At 54.0% G+C, this 13,375-nt stretch overlaps 1 protein-coding gene across 6 annotated transcripts; it reads left to right on the top strand.

The window, feature by feature from the left end:
- Positions 1–36: 36 nt before the first annotated feature.
- On the top strand, positions 37–12,564 carry HYOU1 (hypoxia up-regulated 1). 6 transcript variants are annotated; one of them, XM_077893805.1, is made up of 26 exons: positions 37–194; positions 1,050–1,147; positions 1,384–1,477; positions 1,650–1,728; positions 1,886–2,040; positions 2,136–2,212; positions 2,512–2,693; positions 3,301–3,416; positions 4,487–4,679; positions 4,891–5,025; positions 5,183–5,265; positions 5,388–5,520; positions 5,690–5,877; positions 6,477–6,615; positions 7,094–7,154; positions 7,293–7,372; positions 7,761–7,946; positions 8,083–8,255; positions 8,420–8,507; positions 8,623–8,745; positions 8,914–9,047; positions 9,178–9,262; positions 10,284–10,518; positions 10,607–10,654; positions 10,924–10,974; positions 11,109–12,564. In XM_077893805.1, the coding sequence occupies exons 2-26, from the start codon at positions 1,057–1,059 to the stop codon at positions 11,168–11,170; spliced, it is 2,991 nt and encodes a 996-aa protein (XP_077749931.1). In that variant the 5' UTR covers positions 37–194; positions 1,050–1,056; the 3' UTR covers positions 11,171–12,564. The 6 variants fall into 6 exon arrangements, with proteins under 6 accessions (XP_077749931.1, XP_077749929.1, XP_077749930.1 ...); XM_077893803.1 differs by having other exon boundaries at positions 11,106–12,564; XM_077893804.1 differs by having other exon boundaries at positions 10,921–10,974.
- Positions 12,565–13,375: the final 811 nt, after the last annotated feature.

The raw sequence follows: 13,375 nt of genomic DNA, 5'->3' as shown, positions 1-13,375 counted from the left end.
GCGCCGGGGCGGCGGGGGCGGGGCCGGGCGCGCGGCGCAGGGCCGGGCGGCGGAGGCTCCAATGAGCGCGCGCCGCGTCCGGGGCCGGCTGGTGCGCGAGACGCCGCCGAGAGATTGGTGGCTAATGTAACAGTTTGCAAACCGAGGGGAGTTGTGAAGGGCGCGGGCTTGGGGGTGCGCTGCCGGCCTCGTGGGTACGTCCGCCGCCGCGTCTGTCCCAGGGCTGGGGCCGCAGGAGCGCAGGCAAGCGGCAGCGGGGGTGGGGATGGCGCTGCGAGCCGGCCACCCCTCCGGGAGGAGGCAGCGTGCTAGCTCCGGGGGCGGGTCGGGAGCGGGAGCGGGAGCGGGAGCGAGGGCCGCGCGGACGCCGGTGCGCTCGGCCCCGCAGCTCGGTCCCCCGGGCGCCCCCGCGTCTTCGGGGTGGGCTGGGCCGCGTTTCCGGGAGTGGGAGCCGGCGCCTTCGCCAGGTGAGGCTCCGGGGAGCTCGGAGGGGACTCGGTGTCCGCCGGGCGAAGAATCCTAGCGTTCCAGGCGCGGCGTCCGTGTAGGCAGCGGGGCCGGGGGCTGTGATGGAGAACCGGGGGGCGGGCGGGGCGCCCCGAAGGGATTCCGAGGGGCAGACGGGCCCTTCTAACATCCTAGCCTCCTCCGACGTCACCACCTCTCAGTTCCCGTCCAGGCCCGGCCTGGCTCTCCGCGCCGGCCGTGGAGCTCCAGGTGTAGGGAGGTAGTTGAGCCCTGGGCGGGGATCCCTGGCCGCACCCCGGTGTCTGACAGCAGCGGCAGTGCTAGGGTGCGCCGGTTACAGCCTGTGCAGTGGGCGGAAGGCTCTGGTCTCCTCTCTCCTATCCTGGTACCCTCCGTGTTTAGGGATGTGGTGGATGGAGCCCAGGACCCTTTGTGTGATTTGCGGAAGGGGTGGGGGGTGTAGTCTCCTCCGGCCCCCCGGGGTGACAGTGGAGTATGGATCTTAAAGCTTCCCTGTCCTGGGATGAGGTTGTCTTCACTCAGGGCATCCGGTTACAAGTGTTGTTTTTCTCCTCCCGCAGAGGCACAATGGCAGCCACCGTCAGGAGGCAGAGGCCGAGGCGGCTAGCCTGTTGGGCTGTGCTGGCTGTGCTCTTGGCAGACCTGTTGCCGCTCAGTGGTGTGTACCCCAGAAGCAGAGTCCAAAGAAGAATAAATGAGTGAATGACGAATGATCGATGGTGGGAGGGGAGGCTTTTGGTTGGAAGCCTCTGGACTTGAGTTGCTGGACACACACACAGGCCTTTATCTTTTCACTGTCTTACCTTCTCTATGGAGAGCAGTGTGCTTTGGTGAGAGGGGACTCGGGAATGTGGGGGAAGAGGTGGCTAATTGACAGATCTATTTCCTTTTCAGACACACTGGCGGTCATGTCTGTGGACCTGGGCAGTGAATCCATGAAGGTGGCCATCGTCAAACCCGGAGTACCCATGGAAATTGTCTTGAACAAGTGAGGACAGCCCCAGTGTCAGGGGTGGGGAGGGAGGGAGTCTGTGCTCCAAGCCAGTGTATATTCTTTCCTGCACACCAGTCTGGTGTCTTTAGTGATTGTATTTGGAGTGTTGGGGCTCCTGAGTCCACCTCCTACTATATATAGGCACCTGGGTCCTATGTCTCTTCAGGGAATCCCGGAGGAAAACCCCAGTGACTGTGACCCTGAAAGAAAATGAAAGATTCTTTGGAGACAGTGCAGCAAGCATGGTGAGCTAGCAGCCCATCCCTTTCCCAGAAGCGGTAGGCAGAGGGGAGGAGATGACAGACGCCAGAGCCTGAACCCTTATCGACCTCTGATAAGACAGGTAGGTGATGGTGGACCTCGAAGCCTAATGCTCTCTGCTCCTTATGTACCTCATCTCAGGCCATCAAGAATCCAAAGGCGACGCTGCGTTACTTCCAGCACCTCCTGGGGAAGCAGGAGGGAAACCCCCATGTGGCCCTCTACGGAGCCCGTTTTCCAGAGCATGAGCTAGGCTTCGATCCACAGAGGCAGACTGTGCACTTCCAGATCAGCCCGTGAGTGCTCTGGTGGGGACGTGGGCTCAGCAGGCCCAGTGGGCTCCTCTAGTACCCATGACTGTTCTTGCCTTTAACTACTCCCCCACCCCCAGGCAGCTACAGTTCTCACCTGAGGAGGTACTTGGCATGGTTCTCAATTACTCCCGTTCCCTGGCTGAGGACTTTGCAGGTGAGTAGCTAAGGGGAGGGCAGCGGTGGCCAGGCTCCCTAGGGTCTCTTATGGGAGTTGCTTTGCCTCCCAGGAACATTCGAGAATACTTGCAGATATTTTTATTTTGGTTATCTGGGGAGCTGCTCCCAGCATCTAAATGGCAGAGGCCAGGGATGCTGCCAAACATCCTACGATGTACTGGACAGTCCCATATAATCAAAGAGTTTTTTGGCCCAAGGTGTCAATAGTACCAAGACTAGGATAGTGTCATATGAGGTACAGAGCTGGTGGGAGCCCCGTTCTGTTGTCCTCTGTAGAGCAGCCCATCAAGGATGCAGTGATCACGGTTCCAGCCTTCTTCAATCAGGCTGAGCGCCGAGCTGTGCTGCAGGCTGCTCGCATGGCTGGCCTCAAAGTGCTACAGCTCATCAATGACAACACCGCCACGGCTCTCAGCTATGGTGTCTTCCGCCGGAAAGATATCAACACGACTGCCCAGGTGAGCCATCGAGAAACTTCTTTTTTTTTCTTTAAGATTTTATTTATTGGGCAGCCCAGGAGGCTCAGCGGTTTAGCGCTGCCTTTAGCCCAGGGCGTGATCCTGGAGACCCAGGATCGAGTCCCGCATCAGGCTCCCGGCATGGAGCCTGCTTCTCCCTCTGCCTGTGTCTCTGCCTCTCTCTCTTGGTGTCTCTCATGAATAAATAAATAAAATATTTAAAAAAATATTTTATTTATTCACGAGAGACAGAGAGGGGCAGAGACACAGGCAGAAGCAGAAGCAGGCTCCCTACAGGGAACCAATGAGGGACTCAATCCTACAACCCTGGGGTCAGGACCTGAGCTGAAGGCAGACACTCAGCCACTGAGCCACCCAGGCATCCCTGGGGAGGAACTTCTAACCAGACTTTCAGGATGGCTGATTCTGAAGTTGCAGGCCATGTGGCTCATTTTGCATCTTGTTTGCATGGCTAGCCTTGACAGAATGCAGTAACAAAATGCCCTTCTCGACCACTGGTTGGAGCTTTTCAGCTTTGAGTGGAGAGTGCATAAAGCACCTGGAGTTAGGTAAGGTTCCTGTGACAGTCATTTTGGTGTCTCTACAGAACGTCATGTTCTATGATATGGGCTCTGGCAGCACCGTGTGTACCATCGTAACCTACCAGACAGTGAAGACTAAGGAGGCAGGGATGCAGCCACAGCTGCAGATCCGGGGCGTGGGGTAAGTTGGTGCTGGGAGGAGGGCTCCTTGCTGAGACACTCTCGGGCCGGGTTTTTTTTTTTTTGGAGGGGCAGTGACCTCATTTCCCTGCACCCTGCATGAATGCTATCCTAAAGCAGCAGTCATCATGGGGTACCTCTTTGGAGGCCCAGGGGAATGTGGAGAGGGAGGAGGACAGTTTGGGAAGATTGAAAGAGTACTTCCTCAGCTGCTTCTTTGGAAACCCATGAATAGACCACGTGCAGTCATTTTGTCGATCTTGTCGCTTCAGCACGCTTATTGATGACGTTGTCTTCTTTCTCAGACCCGTTCACTTGTGTCTGGCTTTCCCGCCGCCGGCGTTCTAGTCCAGGCTGCCCTTATCTCTGACCCACAGGGTTATGAGAGAGGGTCTCTCCCTTTTCCAGTCCTTTCTCCACGTTGCAGCCAGACAGAGAGTTCTTTTCAAAATGCCAACCTGATTATAATTTGTTTCTTTAAAAATCCTCAGTGGCCCCAAACCTTTACTTTGGCCTGTGAGAGCCCAGACTCTGCCCACTTGTCCTCCCCAGAGCCCCTTGCTCTTTGAGCTCCAGCCATTCCTGGCCTCCTTGGGAACTTACTCTGCTGGCTCCCATCTCGGGGTTTTAACCTTCTCCCTCTAGGGTTGTTTTCCTCCTTCTCTGCCTCGTTACTTCCATTCATCTTTCAAATTTCAGCTCAAACATCACATCTCACAGAATCTTCCCGGACATCTGTAGATAGGTGACACTTCCCTTTTATGTCTTCTGGTGCTGTTGCTGGTCTGTCCCTTGTAACTCATGGGCTGGTACACATTTCACAGTCGTGTGTTCATTCAGTGATAGATTGTAAACTCCTTCAGAGCAGGGATCTTTTCTTCTTTTTCCTCTCTTAATTGCATCCCCAGAGATAGGCATGTGGTTGATGTCCAGTAAGTACAGTGGATTGGAGGAGTAGGTGAACTGTCACTGAGATGTCAGCCATGTATGTGGGACAAGAGTCAGATCCTAGGTCAATGAAGGGACCCTGTGGGTTCCTCACACTTTTCCCTGTCACCTTCTCCTGAATAGATTTGACCGCACCCTGGGGGGCCTGGAGATGGAGCTCCGGCTGCGTGAGCACCTGGCTAGACTTTTCAACGAACAGCGCAAGGGCCAGAGAGCAAAGGACGTGCGGGAGAACCCCCGGGCCATGGCCAAGCTGCTACGGGAGGCAAATCGACTCAAAACTGTCCTGAGCGCCAACGCTGATCACATGGCACAGGTGCCTACTCGTGGCTGGTTGAGGGAGGATATTGCCCACCCAGAGAGTAAAGGACCCCATCATCCTGAGCGAGGCCACTGGCATGCAGTGCGGCCCATCCCTTCCTTCTTCCTAAGCCTCCTGTCCTCCAAAGTCCTGGTCCTTTGGTTTCTGGCCTGCCCAGCCAGAGGAGGATCTGGGCGGAACTCTGACACGCCTCATCCTCCCCCAGATCGAGGGCCTGATGGATGATGTGGACTTCAAGGCAAAAGTGACCCGAGCAGAGTTTGAAGAGTTGTGTGCTGATTTATTCGAGCGAGTACCTGGGCCCGTACAGCAGGCCCTCCAGAGTGCCGAAATGAATTTGGTGAGGGTGGTGGGGTCAGATGTGGACATGGGGTGGGGAGACAGGTGCAATAGAAAGTGATTCGGTGGTGGGGAGGAAGGGGGAGGAATGTTAAGGGACCAGTCAGCGCTGAGAAAACTAACTACAAGCCGTTCCATATCACGTTGTTTCTCTGTAGGATGAGATTGAGCAGGTGATCCTGGTCGGTGGGGCCACACGGGTCCCTAAAGTTCAGGAGGTGCTGCTGAAGGCTGTGGGCAAGTGAGTGTGGGTATTGAGGCCCTGGGGCCGGGGCTCCAGGGCTGGGCAGCTGTGGGACTGAAGCGAGGGAGGCCAGGCTGGAGTCTCTGGGGTAGACATGCTAAGGTGCAGGACTTTGACAGGGAGGAACTAGGGAAGAACGTCAACGCAGATGAAGCAGCTGCCATGGGGGCTGTGTACCAGGCAGCCGCGCTCAGCAAAGCCTTCAAGGTGAAGCCGTTTGTGGTCCGAGATGCGGTGATCTACCCCATCCTGGTGAGTAGGCCCGTCTGATCAGGCCATGAGCTCCCTTTACCTGGACTAAGGATGCTCCCTCTGCTCTGGCTTGTCCTTTTGTTTTTCTGCCAGCTGAGGTCCTCCATGTACCCTGACCCCAGAACCTGTTCTGACTCTCCAGCGTGCCTCCTTTCTGCCTGCTGTGTAGGTGGAGTTCACAAGGGAGGTGGAGGAGGAGCCTGGGGTTCGCAGCCTGAAGCACAATAAGCGTGTCCTCTTCTCCCGAATGGGGCCCTACCCTCAACGCAAAGTCATCACCTTTAACCGCTACAACCATGACTTCAACTTCCACATCAACTATGGCGACCTGGGCTTCCTGGGGCCTGAGGATCTTCGGTGAGAGGCTGGGGACTCCCAGAGGGAGGATCTGAGGCCACAGGGCTGACACGGGAAGCAGCCTGTGTATGGTCAAGGTTGGGGTGAGCATCTTCTCTGGAGGGCCCAATACTTCGTGCTGGGAGGACTTTTTTTTTTTTAAGGAAAAAAAACATTTTACTAAAATCTAGTGGGAAAATAAGTTTTAGAAACTGCATACGACATAAAAACATCCACGTTTACAAAGCTGCAGTCTTGATAAACAACCAGCCATAGAGCCAGCACCGAGGTGACCAGTCCTGAATCCCCTCATCTCTGTTGGAGGGGCTGGTTCAGCAGAGCTTCAGCGGGGTCAGACTCGGTTTCCTGATTCTCAAGGGCTGGGCACATGAGCTGCCATGGCTTGGTCCCAAGCAAACACGAAACGACCCTTCTCAACACCATGAAGGTTCTGTTTCATTTAGTTAGTAGTGAAGATTTCTCTGTACTCTTGACTTTGACCTACCCCTCAAGTATCCTGGATTCTGGAATTTTAAGGATTCTTCTACTTCTTCGTGCTAGTCTAGAGCTGGAGGCGGGCTGGGTGAGCTCCCCAGAATTACTCTCTCCTCCCCAATCAGGGTATTTGGCTCCCAGAACTTGACCACAGTGAAACTAAAAGGTGTGGGTGAGAGCTTCAAGAAGTATCCTGACTACGAGTCCAAGGGCATCAAGGCTCACTTCAACCTGGATGAGAGCGGCGTGCTGAGCCTCATCAAGGTGAGAACAGGAGGAGGCCCTGGGGACAGGGCAAGGCCTTTCCAGAGTGGTCCTTCCACATGGTGTTAGAACACGAACGAGAAGGGTTTTGGAGATGGAAAAGTCTCAGCTGTGAACACAGCTAACCAGGGATCTGGTGTGGTCTTTTCAGATCCTATATTAAGTGCTTATGGATATTGTAAAACTTAAGATCCACAGAATGGTTAACATCGTTTCATATGTACTGTGGGAAATAATGGCCCATTCTGTTGTCAGGTTGAGATGTGAGGGGCTTGGATGGGAGAGGAGTTAGGACTCTGTCCTCAGAGGGCTCATAATCAAAGGGGGTGGAGGTGACTTGACTCAAGAGCCCATAAAAGAAGGCAGCACCACTGCACATCCCATGGATGTGAGTAAGGAGATACCCACTTTGGCAGGATGTTTGCGGGGAAAAGGTGGGTCAAATGTGTGTTTCTTCAGCTTGACTCCCTGTTTTCAGGTGGAGTCTGTGTTTGAGACACTGGTGGAGGACAGCCCGGAAGAGGAATCTACTCTGACCAGTAAGACGAGTGTGTGCGTGTGTGAGGGAGGATACACACACACATGTGTTTGGGGGAGGCGAGCAGGCCTTGCCTTGGGGTTAGGAGGTAGCATCACTGCTGTGTCCCCTTTGAGTTTTTGGGCTTTTTTCCTCCCAGAACTTGGCAACACCATCTCTAGCCTGTTTGGCGGTGGTACGACACCAGACGCTAAAGAGAACGGTACAGACTCTGTCCAGGTAAGGCCAGCATAGAGCCGAGGAAGCTCGGAGGGTGGTGTAGGGGGGCCAGGTAGTGGCAGCAGAGGCAGGGGTTGGGGGCACACTCCAGCTGCCTGGGACTGACTAGACTATCCCTTCCCCTGGGCCCCTGCTGAGTGAACCACCTCCTTCTCTGGACTCCAAGCTGCCCCTGTCCTTGAGCTCCGGGCCACATTCCCCTCATCTCTGAGTGCTTCTCTCTCGTCTGACTAGACTGCGTGGTCTGCACAGTGCAGTGCCCATTCCTGTGCCACCGTCTGTCTGCCCCTTCGCAGCACAGCCTGGGGGATGTGGTGTCGCTGAGCTGGTTTTTTCGCAGGCTCTGCTAGTGACTGTTGTATACAGTGGCATCTGTGATTGTTTCCAGGAGGAAGAGGAAAGCCCTGCCGAGGGGAGTAAGGATGAGCCCGGAGAGCAGGCGGAGCTCAAGGAGGAGGCCGAGGCCCCAGTGGAGGATACTTCTCAGCCCCCACCCACTGAGCCTAAGGAGGATGCAGCCCCTGAGGAAGAGAAGGCTGCAGAAAAAGAAAAGGAGGAAAAGTCTGAGGCCCAGGTGAGCTACAGGCAAAGGCCAGTGTGGACCCAGAGGCTGAGCGATGCCTGCCTTGTTTCTTGCACCTTAGAGCCCTGCTTGTGGAGAAGAGAAGGACCAAATCTTTTCCTGACATGCTCATTTCTTTCCACGCTAGAAGCCAAGTGAGAAAAAAGAAGCAGGGTCTGAGCCTGTGCCTCCAGCCCCAGAGGAAGAAAAGAAGCAGAAGCCTGCCCGGAAGCAGAGAATGGTAGAGGAGATTGGGGTGGAGCTGATGGTTCTGGACCTGCCTGACTTGCCGGAGGATGAGTTGGCCCGCTCGGCGCAGAAGTGAGTAGAGACTCTGTGTGTGTGTGTGTGTGTGTGTGTGTGTGTGTGTGTGTATGTAAGGTGGGCAGGGTGTGGAATGGCACCCCCTGGGAGGAGGAGCTGTCTGACCCAGGGTCTGAGTTTCTCATGTTCTCTTCTTCACGTGTGACTCTTTTGTCCCACAGACTTCAAGACTTGACACTCCGAGACCTAGAGAAGCAAGAACGGGAAAAGGCTGCCAACAGCTTGGAAGCTTTTATCTTTGAGACCCAGGTTGGTAGGCTGGGAGGCACACCTGCTCTGGGACCTGTGTCTGAGGAGGGTCTGACTCTGGAAGCCTTGCCCTCAGGGGCTTGGTGCATGCTTGGGCCTATGTGCACCTCCCTAGGACAAACTGTACCAGCCCGAGTACCAAGAAGTGTCCACTGAGGAGCAGCGTGAGGAAATCTCTGGGAGGCTCAGTGCAGCCTCCACCTGGCTGGAGGACGAGGGCTTTGGGGCCACCACAGTGGTAAGAGGCCTCCTAGGACTTGGTGGGTGGGATGGGAGCCGTTGCTTTCGTCTCCCAGGGTCAGAGAAGGTGAGGGGTGTGAGGCCATGAGCAGGATACAGGGCTGACTCCAGGGCCAGCCTCTCCTCCCTTTAACCCTTCTGCCCATCCCCAACCTGCATCCGTCAGATGCTGAAGGAGAAGCTGACTGAGCTGAGGAAGCTGTGCCACGGGTTGTTTTTTCGGGTGGAAGAGCGCAAGAAGTGGCCTGAACGGCTGTCTGCCCTTGATAATCTCCTCAACCATTCCAGCATGTTCCTCAAGTAAGCAGTCCCTCACTTTTCTTCCTAATCCAATCCTGCCAGGCCTCACAGTCCATCAGCTTCCTATGCCCCACAAGCATACCCATACCCCTCTTCCTCTTGGGCTCACCGTCTCCTTACTGGCTTCCAGGGGTGCCCGGTTGATCCCAGAAATGGACCAGATCTTCACTGAGGTGGAAATGACAACATTAGAGAAAGTCATCAATGAGACCTGGGTAATCCCTGTGTAAATACTTAGGGGGATACTGATCTGGCAAGGTGTGCTGTGCTAGGCAGCATGGGGGATGCGGACAATGGAGGCTCAACAGCCACTCCCTCCTGGCCTCACAGCTAATCGGGAAGGCAAAAGGCATTTACATTTGAGGCCATGTCTGATTAGCCCCCAACAGGGGTAATGGCCACCCATGAGTTGTCAGACCAGAGTAGCAGCAGAGCCCATCCCTGGGACATTAGAGCAACTGCTCCAGGGAGCTGGGGCTTGAGCTGCATGCAGAAAGTGGGCCGGGGGGATACTTGGGTGGCTCAGTGGTTGGGCGTCTGCCTTCAGCTCCGGGCATGATCCTGGGATCTGGGATCAGGTCCCATATCAGGCTCCTTGCAGGGAGCCTGCTTCTCCCTCTGCCTCTGTGTGTGTGTGTGTCTCTCATGAATAAATTTTTTTTTAAGACTTTATTTATTCATAGAGACACAGAGAGAGAGAGAGGGAGGCAGAGACACAGGCAGAGGGAGAAGCAGGCACCATGCAGAGAGCCTGACATGGGACTCAATCCAGGGTCTCCAGGATCACGCCCTGGGCTGTAGGCAGTGCTAAACCGCTGCACCCCTGGGGCTGCCCTGTAATGAATAAATAAATAAAAATCTTTAAAAAAAAGAAAGTAGGCTGGGGTTCGGGAAGGCGGGAATGACTTCATAGGAAGCAGAAACTTCCCTTTTGAATGTGTGGGGAGTGTATTTGAATCAGAGCTCAAGAAGTGGAGGGATAAGAGAATAATCAGGAGGTTTCACTGTAATCAGTTCCAAGTAACAGGACGTAAGCTGCAAGCATGTAGTTTGGGATTCTTTGATAGAAAGCCTCAGGTGCCTGCCCACCCTTGTGGGGCTCACAGCCAGGTGGAGGGGAGTGGTTTGAGATCTGAGGGAAGAGCCTGAGGCTGGTTTGGGGTGTATTCCATCTGGGACAGAGATAACCTGGGCTCCCCAGGGCTAGCTCTGAGCCTGGCCTGGCCTCACCTACAGGCTTGGAAGAATGCAACCATGGCTGAACAGGCCAAGCTTCCCGCCACAGAGAAGCCCGTGTTGCTCTCAAAAGACATCGAGGCCAAGATGATGGCCCTGGACCGTGAGGTGCAGTATCTGCTCAATAAAGCCAAGTTTGCCAAGCCCCGGCCTCGGCCCAAGGACAAGAACGGGACCCGGGCAGAGCCTCCCCTCAATGCCAGTGACCAAGCAGAGAAGGTCATTCCTCCACCAGGTGAGGACATGGTGCCTGGCTCCAGGTGCTCCTGGGCAAGAAGTCCTCTCCTTCCTGGGACTACATTTTGCCTGTGGTTTCCTTCCAGGCGAGACTGAAGATGCAAAGCCCATTTCAGAACCTGAGAAAGAGACTCGTGAGTTGGGGAAAGTGATTGGGAACGTGGGTAGCTTAACCTAAGGGTTGGCAACCTGGCTTGCACAGCCTGTTTCTTGAAGGTCCCCAAATTATGAATGGGTCTTATGTTTTTAGGTTATTATACGTGCGTGTGCACGAAAAGGCCAAGTGTGGCCCACAACTCCTAAAACATTTACTGTCTGGCTTTTTACGGAAAAAGTTTCCCAACCCCTCCATTAACTCCTTCCTCACTTCTCCAGAGGCTAATCTCTTCCTTCCCAAAAGCAGGATCCGAACCGACAGATGCCGAACCTCTGGAGCTAGGAGGTCCTGGAGCAGGTGAGTGTGGAGCTGGGGGTACCTGGGAAGCCAGGGTGGTCGGGTTCTGGGGTGAGGAGGATCGACACAGAATGGAGGCCAGTTACTTCCATTTCACCTGCTGGCATCCCTTCGCTCTTCCCCACTCCCAGCAGAACCAGAGCAGAAGGAGCCGCCCACAGGACAGAAGCCGACTTTGAAGAATGATGAACTATAACCCCCCTGCCCCAGGTCCCCATTCATCCCGCTCCCTTCTCCTACCTCCTCTATTTATTAAACATCGGGGGGAGGGGTTGCTCCTGCCCTCAGAGGCTTCGGTTCCTTTTCTCTCACCTTGATTGGAGGTGTGATGAAGGGGAAGGAGGGGACAGCTCACCAGTTCCTTCTGCAACGATTCTGTGGTAAAAACTGCAGTTGTTCTATTTCCTAATCCCACCCCTGGTTCCCTACCCATCCAGGCCCTAATTTGGGGAAAATCACTATTATGTCTTAATTCTTTGCCTGTGGGTAGGTGAGAGATTGGCCATTGAGGGGTCGATGGACCCTGCAGGGGGAGGGACACCCTGGGATATTAGGGTCTCCAGGCTTCTCTGCCCTCCTTCCTGCCTCTTTTCCACCACGAAGGCTGCCCTCCAGGGGCCAGCATCTACAGAGCCTTGGTTACCAGGTCTGGTTTCTGAGTGCCTATCTATGCTCTTTTATCCTCCAAGGTCTTGTCTTTCCCAAAAAGGCCCTATTCCCAGTGACTCCTCTTCCCATGGGTCCCTTCCTGTTGCAAGTCAGGCAGCTATCTGCCTCTTGCCCAAACCCTTCCATCTGGCCTGGCTGCAGTAAAGCTAGATCAGTCCCCACCTGCTTGTGCACCCCCCGGTGGCCAGAGTGGGCAGGGAGAAAGCGAAGAAGGGAATCCAGCCACCTCTGTGGGAGAGACTTGTGAAAACCCTGGAGCTCCTGCTTGTGGATTCTGGGGCACAGGAAAGCGTGCGGAGTGGCCGGTGTGCAGCATCCTGCGAGCACTGTCTGAGTCTGCATTTTCCCAGTAGCCTGTTCCCCCATGTCCCTGTGACTCCTGGCCCTCTCCTCTCTCCTCTGTTCTGCCCACCCAGACATAGCCTTTCCCTGGCCCCGGCCCCCCTGGGCTGACCAAAATGTGCTTTCTACTGTGAGCCCCTATCCCAAGACCCTGGGAGGAGAGGCCGTGGTGTGAATGTAAAAATGCCACCTCGCCCTCTTTGCGGCAGTCCTTGTGGGGGAAGGAAGAGGGTCAGGGCTGGCCTGCCTTTCTTGCATTGCTCTGCTAAGGTGGGGGCTCTTTACCCACCATGCCAATGTTGGGGAGCCTGTCTTCCAGGATTCCATCTGGAGCAGGAGCCACAGCTGCCACCCAGCTCCCAGGGCAAGGGGAAACCTGGTTGTGTCTGTCTTTTGTCCTCTTTTCCCTTTTTTTTTTTTTTGCCACATTGGCAGAAATGAGACCGAAAGGTCCCACCCCGTCCTGTATGTTTGGGTTCTTTCACTAGCGGTTGAGGCTGGTTGGACAGGTTTGAGTCAAATTGTACTTTGGTCCATTGTTAATTGAGAAACTGTTTCAATAAAATATTCTTTTCTACAGTTTTTGTGCTGCGATTTTTAAAATGTTTTGTTCCTGAGTATAAACAGTATGTGTTTATTATAGAAAATTTGTAAGATGGGAATTTGAATCTTAAAATTACATATACTATTACCACCACAAGTTTAACATTTTGGACTTAGTTGAGATTCATATGTGTAAGTTGTTTCGTTTTTTTCATGGAAACAAAATTGTGGTTTTGTTTTTCCCTCCTTGATGTTATTTGGATCTCTGTGTCCCAGGCTTTTTTAGGTGACACTTTAAGATGACAATCCCATTTTGCAAATAAGAAATTGACAGTTTGTGGGGTGCCTGGCCGCCTGACCTAGTAGAGCATGTGACTCTTTGATCTCAGTGCTATGAGTTCAAGCCCCACATTGGGTATGGAGCCTCTTCTTTAATTTTTTTTTTAAGATTTTATTTATTTATTCATAGAGACACAGAGAGAGAGAGAGAGAGAGAAGCAGAGACACAGGCAGAGGGAGAAGCAGGCGCCAGGCAGAGAGCCTGACATGGGACTCGATCCCAGGTCTCCAGGATCTTGCCCTGGGCTGAAGGCGGCACTAAACTGCTGCGCCACCGGGGCTGCCCAGTATGGAGCCTTCTTAAAAAATAAATGAAAAATGGACAGTTCATAGAGGTTTCAGTAACTCAAGGAATCAGACGTGTTAAGTTCCTCAGCTAGGTTTGAACTTAATTCTGATCTGTTAGCCCTTGCTGTTAACTGCTCTGAAAGAATGTTGCTAATGATTCACCACTCAATTAATTCACCAGCACAATTAACTTGGGTTGTTCATCAGTCTTTTTTTTTTT

Source organism: Canis aureus, chromosome 3 (genome assembly GCF_053574225.1).
Source record: "Canis aureus isolate CA01 chromosome 3, VMU_Caureus_v.1.0, whole genome shotgun sequence".
NCBI classification, from domain to species: domain Eukaryota; kingdom Metazoa; phylum Chordata; class Mammalia; order Carnivora; family Canidae; genus Canis; species Canis aureus.
This window is presented reverse-complemented; position numbering and strand designations above follow the sequence as displayed.